The sequence below is a fragment of the Geotrypetes seraphini genome, chromosome 11, assembly GCF_902459505.1.
Source record: "Geotrypetes seraphini chromosome 11, aGeoSer1.1, whole genome shotgun sequence".
Taxonomy (NCBI): domain Eukaryota; kingdom Metazoa; phylum Chordata; class Amphibia; order Gymnophiona; family Dermophiidae; genus Geotrypetes; species Geotrypetes seraphini.
The window spans coordinates 126,482,848-126,502,174 of NC_047094.1; the positions used below are offsets into that span (position 1 = coordinate 126,482,848).

The window sequence follows — 19,327 nt, forward strand, 5'->3', positions numbered from 1 at the left end:
CAAATCTCTGGGCTTAACAAAACCCTTTCCAAGCTAAGCTCTATGGATCTGCCCAAAGTTCCAGCCGAAGTGCCTGGTTGTTTGAGGTGGGGAATGGAAGCCCAAATCGGAGGGTATGTTTGAGTCTTTCCTTTGCAGTTCTCTGTTGTAGTTAGTGCTGTTGGAGAGAATAGCCATCCTCTTGCTCTCTTCTAAAAGTCACCATATCTTTACTCTCTCAAGTTTGAGACACCTTCATCTGGTTTCTCCTCAGAGGCTTGTCTGATATGAGTGGCCCTATAGCATAGTCCTCCAAGTCAAAGAAACACACAAGCCTATCTACCACCTTATGGTGGTATCCCTTAGGAGGGGAAAGAGTGGTCTTTTTTTTGCTGTTAAGACCTATCCAGCCAAGAATAGAACAGAAATTCAGTGCCAATTGCCAGATTTGGCGCCAACATTGAATTTCTGGATTAGTCGCAGACCACATAAGATCACTAGGCTGAATACTGAAGTGTATATGAAGAGCTCCTTTTTCAAAGCTGCACTACTGACTAGCAGCATGCTGAATGGGCCTCTTTGCATTCACCGTGCTTCAAATCTAATCTAATCTTCTATTTGTGCGTCACTCATGCATATACAGGCTCAAGGCGACTGTAAAGAGAGGTAAATGGGATAGAAAGAGGAGGGAGAGAGAGGAGGTGATAGGTAGGAGGGAGAGGAAGGGGAGAGACGAAGAAGGGAAAGGGAGAGAAGAGAGGGTAAAGGAGATTAAGTATCGAACAGATGGGTTTTCAGTTTTCAGTTTACTTCGGAAGATGATGTGGCAAGGTTCAGTTCTGATCCCTTCTGTAAGGCCATTCCAAGTTTTGATTCCTAGGAAGGTAAGCATGGAGTGGAAAACTCATTTATAGTGAAGATTTTTAGTGCATGGGAGATTTAGTAGCATCCGCTTGAGGGTTAGTGCAGCTGTGTAAAAGGAGCATATAGTAAATAATGTACAGTGGTACCTTGGATTACGAGCATAATCCGTTCCAGGAGCATGCTCGTAATCCAAAATGCTCGTTTATCAAAGCGAGTTTCCCCATAGGAAATAATGGAAACTCGCTGCTCTATTCCCCCCCCCCCCTTGCTTGGTAAAAGGTTTTTAAATGTTTTATTCGTCATAAATAAAGTCTGCCTGCATCGTGTACAAAGTCTGCAGTATTTTGTTTTGTTTGCTCTGGATTGTTTTTCACTGCAGACAGTTGGACCATTGTTTCTTTACTTCGGTTGGGCTTGCTATTCCCCCCCCCCCCCACGAGAACCAGCATTGCTCCCCCCGAAGGCCCCCATGCGTTCCAGCACCCTCCCCCCTGAGATCCGGCACCCTGCCCCCGTGATTGGGCACTCCGCCAGCCGCGATTGGGAACCCCCCCCCCCGCCGCTTCTTACTGTCATCTGGGCATGGGCACCGGAACCGGCATGTCCTGAGCGTTGGTGCCGGTGCCTGAAGATCAGCCTCCTCTTCTTGCTGGGCCTTGAGCATCTGCGCATGCTCAATGCCTGCAAATTCACGCTCTCTCTGAGATTCTCGGAGATCTCAGAGATTCTCAGAGATCTCGGAGAGAATATGAACTCGCAGGCCTTGAGCATGCGCAGATGCTCAAGGCCCAAGAAGAGGAGGAGTCCAATCTTCGGGCACCGGCACCAACGCACAGGTCATGCCGGTGCCGATGCCCAAGCCCAATGACAGTAAGAAGCAGCAGGGGGTGTACCCAATCGCAGCGGGAGGGCGCAGTGGGGGGTGCCGGATCACGGGGGGAGGGTGCCGGATCGTGGGGGGCATCGCTCGCAAATCGAGCACGCTTGGTTTCTGAGGCGCCGATTTTGCAAATGTTTTGCTCGTCATTTTATAAATACAAATAATACAGAGCTTGTCATTTTATAAATACAAATAATACAGAGCAAGGATCAACAAAACCCCTGTCTCCCCTCTATTATCAAGAAAACTGAATAAGCCAAATAATGACAGAATGCTACACAGAAATATCATGCTAACAGAATACCGTAGTCACACATGACAGGAGCAGTGTTAGGGAGTACAACTAGGGCAACTGCCCCCTGGTCAGAGAGAGCCCTAAGTCAGCTAGAAGTTAAAGAATCGCTGCGTGGGCTTTGCAGTCCCCAGTTATGTCTAACACCAGCTTTAGCAGGATGCATATTTCAAATCGGATATATTCTAATCACAAAATAGAAATAAAATTTTTTTCTACCTTTTGTCATCTCTGATTTCTGCTTTCATCTTCTTTTCACTCTCTTCCTTCCAGCGTCTGCACTTTCTGTCTCTTCAGTCCAGCATCTGCCCCTTCCATCCACTGTCTGCCCTCTCCCCCTTCCACATGGTATCTGCCTTCTTTCTATGCCCCTCTCCCCTTTCCATCCAGCCTGTGCCCCCTCTCTCCTTTTTACATGATTCATTCCAGCTTCTCCTACACCAGACCTAGCATCTTTGTCCCTCTCTCCTTACTTCTCTGCTGACCCCCTTTCCAGCATCAATCTCTCTCTCTACTTTCTTATTCCTGTCTCTCCCCTTTCCCTCATCTGATCTCTCCATTCCACCCTGACCCCTTCCTCTCCTCTAATCTCCCTGCCACCTGTTTCCTTCCTTTTTTCCTCCTCCCCTGTCCAGCAGTACTCATTCTTTTTTCCCTCCTTCCCCTATCCAACAGTCACTCTCTTCCCTTCCCTCCTCCCCTCCCAGCAGCATCTTTCCTTCTCTTTCCCTCCAGGTCCAGTAGCAGCTCTCCCTTTGTCCAGCAGCTTCCCAGCCTCCAACACTGGCTTCCTCCCCTTCCCTCCGCTCCCATCCCAGCAGCTCTCAGTACTTGCCTGCAGCAGCGATTCACTTAGGCAGCCTTGGGTCCTTTGATGGGTCACGCTGCCTCTGAGGAAAGGGGAAGTAGCATCATCAGAGGTGGGCCGCGACTCTGCAAAAATCACAAGGCTGCCTAAGTGAATCGCTGCTGCAGGCAAGTACTGAGAACTGCTGGGAGGGGAGCAGAGGGGAGGAAGCTACTGTCAGAGGTTCTCGCTGACACTGCACAGACCGGCAGGAATTTTGTGAACCGATCTCTCTGGCCCTTCGCGGACAGGTAGGAATTTTCTGCGGACCGGCACCAGACCGCGGACCGGCAGTTGAAGAACACTGGTATAGAATACTTGCATTTATGTGCCTAAATGCTAGTAGGTTGACCCAAGCATTTATACCAGGCTTTCACTGACTTAAATATTTGCACCTAAAGCTAGGCATGAAAATGCAAACTTAATCTGGTATTCTAGAACGACAGTACAGCATGGAACTGCTGTTACAGAATTCATGTTTAGCGCCTGCATCCTGGGGGCTCATCTTCACGTGACTTTTACTAAAGAAACTCCTAAGGCTCTTTGCCATCAAAAATATATAGTGCGTTTTCATCTTTGTTAGATAGAAGCTTTTGGAAAAGATTTCCTGTTTTGGGGAGAGAAATTAAAGCTTTTCCTGGATGTTTCTAGAGAAACACAATTTAGTCGCAAACAATTTTTTCAATATGAGTCTAGAGCTCTTGGCACAACCTACTTTATGAAATTTCCTGTCAAATGTATGATAATTTATTTAAGCGTTCAGTATATTTTATGAGCCTGATCAGCTGGAAAGATTCCTGATAGACTGATTAAAAGATGGAGCTCTGACACTATCTTTGGAAGGAATTTAGAATGCTCTTGTCTATGCACAAATTTCCAGGCTTAATTTACATGAACAAGAACATAGGAAGAACATAAATACAAACTGTTTTCTCAAATCCATTTCAGGAACATCGCTTATTTCAGGTAAAACCTGGAATATAACTTGCATGCACATAACTGATGTGCATTTTGGACATGCAACTTTAATACCTATTTTTACACATGACTAAACTCTATATATGGAATCTAAAATATTGGCAATGATAAAAATCCCACTTAGCGCTATTCTATAAATGGCACTTAATGTTAGGCATAGTTTATAGAACAGCTCTTACAACCTGGACCTGTAGCTAAATTTTGGCACAACTATCCACACTAACTATAATGTGATGTAATTCCTCATACCTAAATTAGGAGCAGATCCCCCTCATTATATAATTGCGTGTAAATTTGAGGCATGCCCCTGATCTGGCCATGTCCACATTTTGGAACCATGCATACAATTTACAAACATACATTTCAATTAAATTCGATTAGCACTAAAAATTGCTTACTAAGATGTCAATGATCAGTGCTAATTAGCTCATTAAACAATTAAATTGTGCACTTAAATTGGATGTGTATCCATATTTCCATGCACAATTTAAAGAACCATTAAATAGAATCCAGGGAAAAATGTTGCTTTAAAAAATGTCCTTTTAATATGCCCTAGTTTTAGCAAATGCTAACACAAAAAATAAAATTTCATATTTTTTCTTTTCTTTCAAATGGCACAAAACAAAACACCAAGGGCTTGAGATTCATTTAGAATTATACAGGTAAAAGCTGTTCCTACCTGAATAAGCCAATGTCTACGTTTTTCATCAGTATTGTATGGACAATGCCACTGAATATCCAAACAGATTGCCTTGCCCCTATCCAGGGCCATCTGGGGGTGGACCTTCAATAGAACTGGGAATAATCCTGGTTAGAGGTGATAGTCAGTCGACAAACCCGGTAACTTTGATTTAAGGCAGGATAGCCTTATCAGGGTATAAAAAGCCATGACAGTCAGTATTTTGAAAAGTGCTGACCACTGCAGCTTGAATATCCGATAAAAATATATTTTTGGTGTTTTAGGTCTTTTCATATTAAAATTATACCCTATTCTTTATCCTTATGTCTTGCAGCTAGTCACAGAACTCTTCAGCATAGGTCATGTAACATTACCTAGTTTAGATCATTGGTAAGGTTTTCTGTAAAGAATGGCTCCTCCAGGAACCAGCAAATAGGTTGAAACAGTTAGAATTGCAATCTGGATAGATGTAGCTTGCAACAAATGTTACAGGTTTGATAATGTTGTTGGTCCCTTTCCTTCATTGTTAATATGACTTATCTATTCTTTACCCACTTAAATGTATTGCAAGCAATCTATACAGAATATACTAACAAATATGGTTTTCCTTTAGAACAATGGCTGTATAAATTCTTCTCTACAAAAACTACAACTGGAGAGCAACAAGGTGAGTATTAAACTTTACTTATGTAATAATGTGGACAACCACAATCAGCTACTGTGAAAAATAGTACCAAAGGAGTGTAATACCAATTGAATTCCTTAGAATATGATGATTAGATGTAGGTAGTATTCTATGATTGCCAAATTGTGATACTGTTATTCGTGCAGTTAATGAGGTTACTTACTTATAATTGAGGTTCTCTTTGGACAACAGAATAAGACTACCAAATATGAGGTAATGTAATCTGATATAATCTAATGGTGCCAAACTTGAAACCTAGAATATTTTTCTAAACATGCAGATTGCACATTAAAGTTATAGAATACTGCTTATAGTTATAGTATACTGTTTAGAAGCCAGCTAATACATGTGTAGCTGCAACAGTCACATACATAAGTGCTAGTATTCATTAACTTATGCAGGTACTTGGTGAGCAAATGTAGGTGCTAAATTATTGCATGAGGGGGATATTTCTGTGCCCTTACTTTTTTAATGCATATACTGTATCTCTTTATAACCATTCTCATGAGCACCTACCCAAATATGTGAAATGTTGTTCTAATGCTCAAGTTTCTATAAGGTTACAAAAAAAATGATTTAATGAGGTAGAAGAAGCAGGATTAGAATACTGATACCTTGGTTCCCAGCCTATTAGTTTAATCACGAGGTTACTTCCTTGTCATCAGCAGCAGATGAATCCAGAGACTAGTGAGATTATGTCCACCAACCAGCAAGGGGAGATAAGAGCACTGAATTGACCTCGGGTATATCTTGGATGCACATCCTCCTTGCCAATCAGTATACTCTATCTCCAGCAGGTTGAGGATGGGTTTCTTACAGCTCCTGGAATGTGCAGTGGATTTCAGCCAGGCTTGGCTGCAGCTACCAGCACCAGTTTCCTAGATCTGAAAAATGACTGCTATCGTGCTGATTCCTGGTTTCGGCTCCTGAGGACGGAAGGCTATTTGCTCCTGTTGCTATGGCTTCAGTAGAGCCTAGGGGTGTTGCCATATTGAGCCAACTTTAGGGGCAACACCTGGGCCAAACCAGGTCCCTTTCCCACCCTCCCAGCCAGTGGAGAAAAGAAGACGAAGCTGATGTGGTCAGAGGGTCTTTTCCCATATGAATAAAAGCTGACCACGGGTGCCGGCACCCTGTATGCTGTAGCACTAACAGCTCTCCCTTTGCCTTTCGGTAGTGCAGGAGCACGTGAGTACTTGACTTAGGCCTCAGTAAAGAGACATGTCCCTGTGGCTTAGGCCTCAGTAAAGAGACATGTTCCTGTGGTTTAGGCCTCAGTTGAGAAATATTTTTGTGCATGTTCCAGTGGCTTAGACCTAGGTGGAGAGAAATGTTCCTGTGGCTTAGGCCTCAGTAGAGAGAAAAGTTCCTGTGGCTTAGGCCTCAATAGAGAGAAATGTTCCTGTACGTGTTCCTGTGGCTTAGGCCTCAGTGGAGAGAAATGTTCCTGTGGCTTAGGCCTCAGTAGAGAGAAATGTTCCTGTGGCTTATGCCTCAATAGAAATGTTCCTGTACATGTTCCTGTGGCTTAGGCCTCAGTGGAGAGAAATGTTCCTGTGGCTTAGGCCTCAGTAGAGAGAAATGTTCCTGTGGCATAGGACGCAGTAGAGAGAAATGTTTCTGTGCATGTTCCTGGGGCTTTAGGCCTCAGGCGTGAAATGTTCCTGGGGCTTTAGGCCTCAGGCGTGAAATGTTCCTGGGGCTTTAGGCCTCAGGTGAGAAATATTCCTGGGGCTTTAGGCCTCAGTTAAAAAAAAAAAAAAAAAAAAGATTGTGGTGGGTTAAGCCTAGGATGGGACATGGCCCTATAATGTAGGCCTCAGTGGAGGTCGATTTCTAGGGCTGGCCTCAGTTGAGAGCCCTTCCTGTGGCCTCACTGATTAAGATCTTCCTGTGGCTTTAGGCCTCAGAGGTTAAGATCTTCCTGTGGCTTTAGGTCTCAGAGGTATGATCTTCCTGTGGTTTTAGACCTCAGAGGTGAGATCTTCCTGTGGTTCTAGACCTCAGAGGTGAGATCTTCGTATGGCTTTAGGCTTCAGAGGTGAGATCTTCCTATGGCTTTAGGCTTCAGAGGTGAGATCTTCCTATGGCTTTAGGCTTCAGAGGTGAGATCTTCTTGTGGTTTTAGGCCTCAGTGGTGAGATCTGTTGACTTGGGGCCTCAGAGGTAGGATATTCCTGTGACTTAGGCCTAAGTGGTGAGATATTCCTGCATCTTTGGCTTCAGTGGTGAGATATTCCTGCGGCTTAGGCCTCTGCAAGACAGATATTCCTGCGACTGAGGCCTCAGTTAACATGATATTCCTGCGGCTTCAAGACCTCAGATGAGACGTGTTCCTTTGGCTTGGGCCTCAGTAGAGGAAGATTCCTGTGGCTCAGTTAAGTCCTCAGCTGAGAATTAATCCTGTGGCCTAGGCCTCAGAGGTGAGTTCTGGTGGCCTAAGCCTCAGAGGTGACGTCGGCCTGTGGCTGAGGCCACTGATGGGTAATATTCCTGTGCCTTAGGCCTCGGATGTGAGTTCTTCCAGTGGCTTAGGCCTTGGAGGTGAGATCTTCCCTTGGCTTAGACCGCAGATGAGTGAGTTTCATGTGGCTCAGACCTCAATTAAGAAAATTTCCTGGGGTTTAGGCCTAATATGGGAATTTCTCCTATAACTTAGTCCTCAGTTCAGCAATTTTCCTGTGGCTTAGGCCTCAGTTGAGTGATGTTCCTGGGGCTCAGGCCTCAGTGGAAGGAGGATTCCTGGGGGCGGCTCAGGCCTCAGTGGCAGAGGATTCCTGAGGGCTTAGGCCTCAGTGGAAGGCAGATTTCTGGGGCTCCAGCCTCAGGACAAGAAGGTTTCCTGGGGCTCAGGCCTCAGGGCAAGACATATTCCTGAGGCTCAGGCCTCAGGGTAAGACATATTCCTGGGGCTCAGGCCTCAGGGCAAAACATATTATTGAGGCTCAGGCCTCAGGACAAGACATATTATTGGGGCTCAGGCCTCAGGACAAGACATATTCCTGGGGCTCAGGCCTCAAATGAGAGAAAGTCCTAGGGACTTGATACTTGAGAGGGCTTCAGTCAGAGGGGGAATCTTCCTTTGTCACGAGTCCAGGCTGGCGGCACTAAAACCTTCCGAGGGAAGTAGGTCTGGTTTACGAAGAAGCTCATGGGGTTTGCCATCAGATGAGGACCATTGCCAGACATGTTGGTTGCATTCCACAGGAGGTTATTTGAAGTCTGGTGATCATATTAGCAGACTGCTTTGCCCTCATACTATTTGTGGAGGGATACTGTAGCTGGGGTTTTCCGCAGCATGTTGCTCTTAGGCATGGATTGCTCCTGCTCACATGGACTATAGGGGTTACTCTCTGTATGTTCATGGGATATGTACTCTCTGGGTGTCGTATCTCCTTAGACATGTGCTGCAGGGTAGGTTTTTCAGTTCACTTTATTTCCCTCCCTACATTTGAACTGCTTTTGTACATGTGAATCAAATACAAAGAAGGTGTAAAAATAATCCGTCTAAGCCAAAAATCACCTCTAAACTAGCACCTTAATAAGTATATAGATGTATGAAGACAAGTCTCAAAGACCTTAAATTCAGGCAATGTTCTGCTAGATATAATAGCAGATCAGATCTCAATCATTGGCTCAAACTTCATAAATATTTGTAATTTTTTAAATTATTTTAAGTTTTTTAAATATTTTGAAAATAAATAGAAAAATCAAAACCGATAGTGCATAAATTTTCAAACAGCACTTATCTTTGACTATGATCAACAGCACTGCAGTTGAAACCCGACGGGGCCGCCATTTCACGTTTATCTGCTTCGTCGGGGGATATACTGAAACAGTGCCTAAACATTAAAAGAGTAATTAGTTTCTTCAACATTATCCTTTTTTTATACTAAGGCAACTAAAAACAAAGTGCTTAATGAAAAAGCAACAACTTACGGAACAGAACTTTCCCCGTGGTTCAAAATATTTCTCTCAAAATGGCGTCATCAACTGAGAAGGCCAAACTATTTATAGACCCAATCAAATTGAGTTACGTCATGATGAAAAAGACGTAACCCACATTCTTTAAATTTTGTTAGTTACTATCTTTAGAAAATAATTTTTGGCTTAGACTGCTTTTGTACATCCCACTAATCTCTGGATTCATCTGCTGCTGATGACAAGCAAGGGAAAATGATGTCCTATCTGTTAATTTTCTTCCCTTTAGTCACAGCAGATGAATACAGAATCCCACCCTGGTGCGGGGTTTGTCACTCTCAGGAGCAGTTTGGGCTTGCCTTTAGACTGAAGTTGCAGTCTCGATTTTTATATATCAATGATTCAGGTAGCGCATGTGATGGAAGAAGTTCCATAGGTGTCCTATGTCTCATATGTTTAATGCGGTTGATGTGATTTATGTGATTTACTTTTATATGTTTTATTTCAACTGTTTTGAGAAGACCTATACTGATTGGACAGGAGGATGTGCATCCAAGATATACCTGAGGTCAATTCAGTGCTCTCTATCTCCCCCTGCTGGTTGGTGGATGTAATCCCACTAGTCTCTGGATTCATCTGCTGTGATTAAAGGAAAGAAAATTAACAGGTAGGACATAATTTTCCCTTCCTCATGTCTAAATCCTCCAGTGGACAAATGTAAGAAACCAAAAGTCTCTCTCTGATATAAGACACACAAAACATCGCTAAACAACATTATTTTTCATTTTTCTCAACTATAAGCCATCAAAACCTCCATTAACAAGAAATTAACATGTTTATATACTTAATTTTCAGGGCTAAGGCCAGCAACATTCATGTTTCTGATTCCTCCTAGACTACTGGCTACAGGTGAGCATTGCATAATTCTTAAAACAATTATGGAATATTACTTAGGCTATACTAGAGACATAATTGTTTCCAAAAGGAGGCCATCCTGATGAAAGATAACCAAGTTAGTTGGATATATTGTCCCTAGTGGGCACAAAGTTCTAAATCAACTGTCACCTGTGATTTCAATCAAGGTATTGCTATATTGCCTGCTTTTAAATCCCAGATTTTCCTTTCCCTAGGTAGTCTAATGTTCTTCTTGCTATTATCACTCTCTTGTTGCATTGTTTTGCAACCTTAAGATTATCAGATATGACTAGGTGCCTCTTCCCAACTGGTATACATTAATACCTCTCTGTACTCCTGTCAGATACACATGCTTTTTTAAAAAAATTTACTATACCACCTAAGCCGGGGCTGCTCAAGTCCGGTCCTCGAGAGCTACTGGCAGGCCAGGTTTTCAGGATATCCACAATGAATATGCATGAGAGAGATTTGCTTGTACTGCCTTCTTGATATGCAAATCTCTCTCATGCATGTTCATTGTGGATATCCTGAAAACCTGGCCGGCCAGTAGATCTCGAGGACCGGACTTGGGCAGCCCTGACCTTAGCTATATACAATAGATTTCAGTAGTTTACAATTCTAAAAGCAAGAATAAAAAGTTTGAATAGAACTGCAATATCTACAGGATAGGACACATTCAGACTCACAAAGGAGAATATTCAAAAGTAAAATGTAAAAACTAAGGAGACAGAAAAGAAAAACAATTGGGGAACCACTCTGAACAGAAGCCAATCAAGACTGAATATATTCATAACTCACAATTGCATGCTATATTGAAAAGCCTAGCTATAAGCATTGTTTTGAGAGTCTTTAACCATAGTTCTCCCTGAATATTTAATGGAAGTGAATTCTAAAAATTTGGGTTAGCAAAATAAGGCATAATGTCTGATGGATTCTAGATGAGCTTGTTTAAGATTTAGTAGAACCAAACAGTGATCTTTTATGAAATGTAATAAACAAACAGGACTATAAGGGATAGTGTGAATTACTTGGTGGTCTGGCAGACCTGTTCTATGTGCTTTAAAGATGAGAAGTGATAGCTTGAATAATATAGAGGTACACTGTTCAATAGAAAGTCAATGATGAGATTGTAATAGTGGGGAAACATGGTCACATTTTTGAGTTTGACATACTCTAATTGTTGTGTTTTGTAAAGTTTATAACTTTTTAAAATTAGTACATGAATACCCTAAATAAGCGATACAAAGTTATTCAGAGTAGTGAAGACACAGAAGAACTGTGAAGACCTGCAACGTGACATAAACATGCTTGAGAAATGGGCCGCAACATGGCAAATGAGGTTTAACGTGGATAAGTGTAAGGTGATGCATGTCGGTTACAAAAATCATATTCACGAATACAGGATGTCCAGTGCGGTAGTCAGAGAGACCCCAGGAAAGAGACTTGGGAGCACTGGTCGACAAGTCGTTGAAGCCATATGCGCAATGCGTGGCGGCAGCGAAAATGGCAAACAGTATGCTAGGAATGATTAAGAAGGGGATCATAAACAGATCGGAGAAAGTTATCATGCCGCTCTACCGGCCATGGTACGTCCTCACCTGGAATACTGCGTCCAACACTGGTCACCATACATGAACAAGGACACAGTACTACTCAAAAGGGTCCAGAGAATAGCGCCTAAAATGGTTAAGGGTCTGGAGGAGAAGCCATACAGTGAGAGGTTAAAGAAACTGGGCCTCTTCTCCCTTGAAAAGAGGAGACTGAGAGGGGGCATGATCGAATCTCTCTAAATTTAAAAGGGGATAGATTCCGTACAAACATTAGGATGTTCTTCTTCACCCAGAGAGTGGCGGGTAACTGGAACGCTCTTCCAGAGGCTGTTATAGGGGAAACACCCTCCAGGGATTCAAGACAAAGATAGACAAGTTCCTGCTAAACCAGAACTTACACTGGTAAGGCTAGACTCAGTTAGGGTACTGGTCTTTGACTTAAGGGTCGTCGCGGGAGCGGATTGCTGCGCTCGATTGACCACTGGTCTGACCCAGCAGTGGAAATGCTTATGTTCTTATGTTCCTTAAGTCAGTTAGCCACTGAATCTAAACAGCATTTTAATGGACTAATATTTGGAATACATGGGTTGGTAGTTAAAAGCAATAAAATGTCATCTGCATATATACGAAAGCAGATATTAAATATTTTTGAATAAATGTTGCCAATTGACTTAAAATAAATTGAAGAGCAATGGAGAAATCACTGAACTCTGCAGCACCCCACAGGAGAAGTTATGTGATTAGAAAGATGAACTTGAAGTGATTACCTTATAAGAGCAGTTAGAAAAGAGGAAAAGTATCAGGTTCATAATCAAAAAACATAGACGTCCAAAAAAGCATCCTAAATCAGCACTTGGGTCCAAATTGCCAGAATGTCCAAATGCCAATAACAAAAACCATCTTCCTGTATGTCTAGTGAGGTTTTCTAGCCTCTGTGCATCCAGAGCACGAGATGGGTGTGATGGAGTTGTGTTATGGTCAGGCTTTGGGTGGTCTCAAGAAATAATAAGATGGACAGAAACTACAAAGGGGATTTGTTTGCCCTTTTTGTTCGTCTCTTGCCTGTTCCCAGCATTTTTCCCGCTCAGTATCTTCTTTGGATACTCTTGTCCGAACCGTCGACGTCAGGTCGACTATCGGCTTTCCCCTTCTTCTCAGTTTAAAGCCTGCTCAATTCCTCTCTTAACGAGACTGCTAGCAAACAACGTCAAGAGAGGAATTGAGCAGGCTTTAAACTGAGAAGAAGGGGAAAGCCGATAGTCGACCTGACGTTGACGGTTCGGACAAGAGTATCCAAAGAAGATACTGAGCGGGAAAAATGCTGGGAACAGGCAAGAGACGAACAACAGAAGCTGTTGACCAACAAAAAGGGCAAACAGATAAAATTAGAGGAACAGGAGAGATCAGGAAATCAGGTTGCAGACGAAAAAGATACACCAAAAAATGAGGAAGAAAGGAACAGAAATGAGGGACTGGCAGCCCAAATAGGGGATGGTAAGAGGAGCAAAACACATGTAAAACCAGCAGAGAAAAGAAAAGAACAGGACTTAAATTGCTTGTACGCTAATGCAAGGAGCCTAAAGTCCAAAATGGGAGAATTAGAAGCCATAGCCAAAAAAGAAAACCTAGACATCATTGGAATCACAGAAACATGGTGGAACGAGGATAACCAATGGGACGTAGTGCTGCCAGGGTACAAACTCTATAGAAGAGACAGGACCCACAAGAAGGATGGAGGAATAGCACTATACATAAAAGACACCATTCCCTCGTCCGGAGTGGATATAGAACCAAAGGCGGAAGAACTGGAGTCATTATGGGTCAAATTACCAGGAAAAAGTGGCCTTGACATAAGATTGGGCCTATACTATCGTCAACCTGGACAAACAGAAGCAAACGACAAAGATCTGGCAGCAGAATTGAGGCGGGAAGGCAACAACAGAAATGTGACAGTAATGGGAGATTTTAACTTCCCCGGGTAAACTGGAATATTGGAAACTCAAACTGTGTGAGGGAAACAGAATTCTTAGAGGCTGTGAGGGACTGCTTTATGGATCAACTTGTCAAGGAACCAACAAGAGGATATGCCACTCTTGACCTAATCCTCAACGGAATAGGGGGACCTGCAAAAGAAGTGGAAGTAGTAGGACCACTAGGAAACAGCGATCACAACATGATCCAGTACAAATTAGGAGTAAGTACAGCAAAAGGGAAGAGAACCACAGTGACAACGTTCAACTTCAAGAAAGGGAACTATGATGCTATGAGAGCAATGGTTAAAAAAAAACTTAGAAACAGCTCAAGGAAAACAGAAACTGTAGAGCAAGCCTGGTCTCTATTCAAGGGCACAGTGCAAGAAGCACAACATATGTACATCCCCAGATTTAGAAAAGGGTGCAAAAAAACCGAACAAAAGACCCCGCATGGATAAACAATGAGGTGAAGAAAGCGATAGGAGACAGAAAAAATCATTCCGGAAATGGAAAAAGGACCAAACTGGGGAAAACTGGAATGAACACAGGAAACACCAAAGAGAATGTCATCAAGTGGTTAGGAGAGCGAAAAGAGAATACGAAGAGAGACTGGCCAGGGAGGCAAAAAACTTCAAATCATTCTTCAGATATGTTAAGGGGAAGAAACCGGCGAGGGAGGAAGTAGGACCGTTGGATGATGGAGACCAAAAGGGAGTGATAAAGGAGCAAAAAGAGGTAGCCGACATGTTAAACAAATTCTTCTCGTCAGTCTTCACAAGCAAGGACACATCCAGTGTACCGGAACCCGACGTGATCTTCCATGGTGACCAAGAAGAAAAACTGTCAGCAATAGAGGTGAGCCATGAGGATGTCCTCCAACAGATAGATAGATTGAAAAGCGACAAATCACCAGGCCCGGACGGAATCCACCCTAGGGTACTAAAAGAACTAAGAAATGAGATAGCGGGAATACTCCAACGAGTTTGCAACCTATCCTTGAAAACTGGAGAGATTCCGGAGGACTGGAAGATAGCAAATGTTACACCTATCTTTAAAAAGGGGTCAAGAGGAGACCCGGGAAACTATAGGCCGGTAAGTTTGACATCGGTTCCAGGCAAGATGGTAGAAGCACTAATAAAGGACAGCATCTGTGAGCACATCGAAAAAAATGGGCTGATGAAAGCGAGCCAACATGGCTTCTGCAAGGGAAGATCATGCCAAACAAACTTACTGCACTTCTTTGAGGGGGTAAACAGCCAGTTGGACAAAGGGGAACCTGTAGACATCATTTACCTTGACTTCCAAAAGGCCTTTGACAAGGTACCCCATGAGTGGCTACTTAGGAAGCTGTGGAACCACGGGGTGCAAGGGGACGTACACAGATGGATCAAACACTGGTTGGCAGGCAGGAGACAGAGGGTTGGAGTGAAGGGTCACTACTCGGGCTGGAGGAAAGTCACGAGCGGAGTTCCGCAGGGGTCTGTACTTGGACTGCTGCTGTTCAATGTATTTATTAATGACCTGGAAACAGGGACGAAATGTGAAGTTATAAAATTTGCGGACGACACTAAACTCTGTAGAAGGGTTAGAACTACGGAAGAGTGTGAGGACCTACAAAGGGACCTAAACAAACTGGAGGAGTGGGCGAATAAATGGCAGATGAAATTCAATGTAGGGAAATGCAAGGTCATGCATATAGGGAGAAAGAACCCGATGTTCAGCTACCAAATGGGGGGATTAGTATTAGAGGGAAGTAACCTTGAAAGAGATTTGGGTGTACTGGTGGATACAACAATGAAGTCAACGGCGCAATGCGCAGCAGCCGCGAAGAAGGCAAACAGAATGTTGGGTATTATTAAAAATGGTATTACGACCAGAACAAAAGAAGTCATCCTGCCGTTGTATCGGGCAATGGTGCGCCCGCACCTGGAGTACTGTGTTCAGTATTGGTCACCGTACCTTAAGAAGGATATGGCAATACTTGAGAGGGTCCAGAGGAGAGCGACACGAATAATTAAGGGCATGGAAAACCTTTCTTACACTGAGAGATTGGAGAGGCTGGAGCTCTTCTCCCTGGAAAAGCGGAGACTCAGAGGAGACATGATAGAGACCTACAAGATCATGAAGGGCATAGAGAAAGTAGAGAGAGATAGATTCTTCAAATTTTCAAAACATAAAAGAACAAGAGGGCATTCGGAAAAATTGGAAGGGGATAGATTCAAAACAAATGCTAGGAAGTTTTTCTTTACTCAATGGGTGGTGGACACCTGGAACCAGAGGATGTAAACTGAGGTTTAAGAAAGGATTGGACAATTTCCTGTTGGAAAAGGGGATAGAGGGGTATAGATAGAGGATTACTGCACAGGTCCTGGACCTGTTGGGCCGCCGCATGAGCGGACTGCTGGGCACGATGGACCTCAGGTCTGACCCGGCAGAGGCATTGCTTATGTTCTTATGTAGAATAGAAGTTAATGGAAGATCAAGAAAATTTCCTTAGTTTTATTTGGGACCTTTTTTATACAATTGGCATAATAAGATGATATTGTTTTTCTCTAACTGGGGAATTCTATAAATGGTGCCCTATGTAGGCTCCACTAGGCATCATAATCGCAGCTGGCTAGCAATGCCTAGGTATGGGATCCATGCAAAAGTTAATTTTTTAATTGGCTTAACTGGTGTGGTAATTTACCATGATGGTTTTCAGACAAAAAAAAATTAAGCAATTTAAAAGTTTGGTGCTGAACTCTTAGAACACCTAAGTGGAGGCCCTATCTACTGCCTAGGGATACCTAATGATGCCTATATTAAAAAGGCTATGGTTATGGATGGAGAATAGGAGTGGTTGAGTTAGGCATTTCTTAAGCATTTGACATAGGCAATGCAGACATGGGGGAAACCATTGCTTGCCCTGGATTGGTGGCATGGAATGCTGCTACTATTTGGGTTTTTGCCAGGTACTTGTGACTTGGATTGACCTCCGTGAAGATGGGATACTAGGGTAGATGAACCATTGGTCTGACCCAGTAATGCTATTCTTATATTCTTAAGTGAAAAGCTGGCCTAAATGAGTGGTTCCTATGACTAGGATAACTAGCAATGTTTTGATTAACAACTGCACCGAGTGGTGCCTACAATGTAGTCACCGCCGTTTATAGAATCTGGCTCATAGTTTTTGTTTCTAATTAATTAAATCAGTATACCTATTTGATTTCTTCCATTTTTGCTCTGATTTGCACACTTGCTTTTTTAAATAACTTCAGACCATTTTGAAACCAAAGGACCTTATTCGTTGAGACATGTAAATTTGTCTGTTTTGAAGGGGCTATTTGATTCAAAGTAGTAGATAATATGGTGTTGCGAGTGTTAACCTGATCAAGTGCCTGTGTCTCAAAAGCATGAGGAAAAAAAACAAAGAAGAAGGGAGACTATGTGGGTCAATATTGCTGCAGATAATTGTCTAGTTTCTCTTATTATGGAAGTGCGAGGCATTTGTCTAGTCATAGGCAATGATAAAGACATCAAAAAAGAAATAATGTAATGATCAGACCATGGAATTAGAGAGGATGATAAAGTATCAGGAAAAATATGAAAATCATCTGGAGAAATAACTGGATCTAAGGTATGACCGTCATCATGTGTTGAGAACAAAAACCACTGAAATAATTGTAAATCAGACAGAAAGAACATAAAAGTTTTTGTAAGTGGGTGGGAAGAAACATCAACATGAATATTAAAATCACCTAAAATAAGAATATTTGGAAATCACATTTTTGTATCAATTAAGAACTGGTAACAAGAATCCCATTGTAATGGTTTAAAAGATGGGGGACAATAAAATAGAAAAAGCGTTGTGGATGTAGGTGAGCCTAAAGGCTCCTTTTATAAAGCCATGCTAGAGGTTTAATGCACGTAATAGCGTGTGTTAAACCGCCGGCCATGCTAGCTGCTACCGCCTCCTCTTGAGCAGGCGGTAGTTTTTCGGCCAGCGCGGGGGTTAGCTCGTGATTAAAAGTCACGCGCATTAAACTCGCTAGCGCGGCTTTGTAAAAGGATCCCTAAATGAATTGCAAGGGCTTCTGGGTATGAGAAGAATTGGGAAATTCAGTAATTTCTAATCATGTGGCATAAATAATAGCAAGGCCTCCTCCATTTTTATCCTTTCTTTGGTTAAAAGATGACATCATAATTTGCAGGTAAACAGTCAAAGAGATAACTCTCTTTACCATCTCGAAACCATGTCTCAGTGAGGCAGAGGATGTCAAGTCTCTCAGTTCCATTGAGATCATGATTCTGATCAGTTTTACTCCTCAAAGATCTGCAATTTAATAACCCTACCAAAATTTTTTCTTTATCATAGAAAGGTTGTAAATGGGGCATTAGCAGAGCAAGAGCAGATGTATTCCCTCTGCATAAGAACGGAAGTAAGGAGGAGTTTAGGAATTACAGGCTGGTTAGTCAGTAATGAGTAAACTAATGGAAACGCTTCTTAAGCAGAGGATAGTGAAATTTCTAGAATCAAATGGACTGCAGGACCCAAGAGGCAGGTCTAGTCAGATGAATCTGATTGATTTTTTTGACTGGGTGATCAAACAGTTGGATATGGGAGAGGTGTTAGATGTATTGTACTTGTACTTTAGCAAAGCTTTTGACACGGTGCCGCATAGGTGACTAATAAATAAATTGGATACATGCGATATGGGCCCCAAAGTGACAAACTGGATTAAAAGCTGGTTAAGTGGAAGGAGACAAAGGGATATTTTCAAAACATATATTGCAGTAGAGTAGGATTTGGTTTTTTTTTGGTGGGCTCACATTTTCCACCATAAATGTAGTGATTACAGTGACACTATGGGACTTGCTACTCCTCTCACCAGGCTATTTAAGACACCTGTGTACAGCTCTACTAGGCTTTCCTATATCAGTTGCTGATGTTCTGGAAACGGGTATATACATTTGTATTCTGATCTTTGTGGGTGTGAGGGGGTCCATTAGCACAGGGGGAGTGTGGGGGTGTCTTGCAGTTGGGGATGCGTGCAGTGGTCATCTGGTCTGTTTGGGCACTTTGTGGCACTTAGAAACTTCTAAAACAGGTCTAGTTCCAAATGTATAAGTTCCATCCAGGATGTCTTGCAAAATGTTTGATTGTCTGTAAGACGTCCATGTCTAACCCACCATTGAGACCGCCCAAAGCCTGCCCATAACACACCTCCACCACGCCTATCTTATGCTCTGAACGTACAGAGGCTGGAGCACCTTCCTAAATATACAGAAAGACTGTTTTGATTATCAGCACTTAGATGTCCTGGCAATTAGGACATCCAAGTGCTGATTTAGGTAGGTTTTTGAACATCTGGATGTTTTGGTTATGCCTCTCATAGGGTAGTCGTAAATGGAGTTTGCACAGAGGATAAGAATGTTGTTTGTGGAGTGCCACAGGGATCTGCCTTTGGGCCAGCCCCATTTAACATCTTTGTGAATGATATTGTGGAAAGTCTGTTTGGTAAAGTTTGTCTTTTTGCGGATGATACCAAGCTCTGTAATAGGGTAGACACTCTAGAGGGTGTGGATAACATGAGACGGGATCTGGCAAATTTTGTAGAATGGTCTGGTAATTAACAACTAAGATTTAATGCTAAAAAATGCAGGGTCATGCACTTGGGCTGCAAAACTCCAGGAGGCTAAGTACTTTAGAGTGCGGAAGAAGAGTGGGACTTGGGAGTGATTGTGTCTGATGATCTCAGGGTGACAAAACAAGTAGAAAAGG

General features: G+C 42.7%; 1 protein-coding gene across 1 annotated transcript in view; it reads left to right on the forward strand.

Annotated features, from left to right (window-relative positions):
* The window catches only part of LOC117368880, a 499,867-nt gene that overhangs the window by 175,279 nt on the left and 305,261 nt on the right, over positions 1 to 19,327 (forward strand). Inside the window, exons 15-16 of the mRNA XM_033962624.1 lie at positions 5,133 to 5,186; positions 9,981 to 10,034. Of these exons, the coding sequence (XP_033818515.1) occupies positions 5,133 to 5,186; positions 9,981 to 10,034 (108 nt within the window). The remainder of the gene's footprint in view (positions 1 to 5,132; positions 5,187 to 9,980; positions 10,035 to 19,327) is intronic.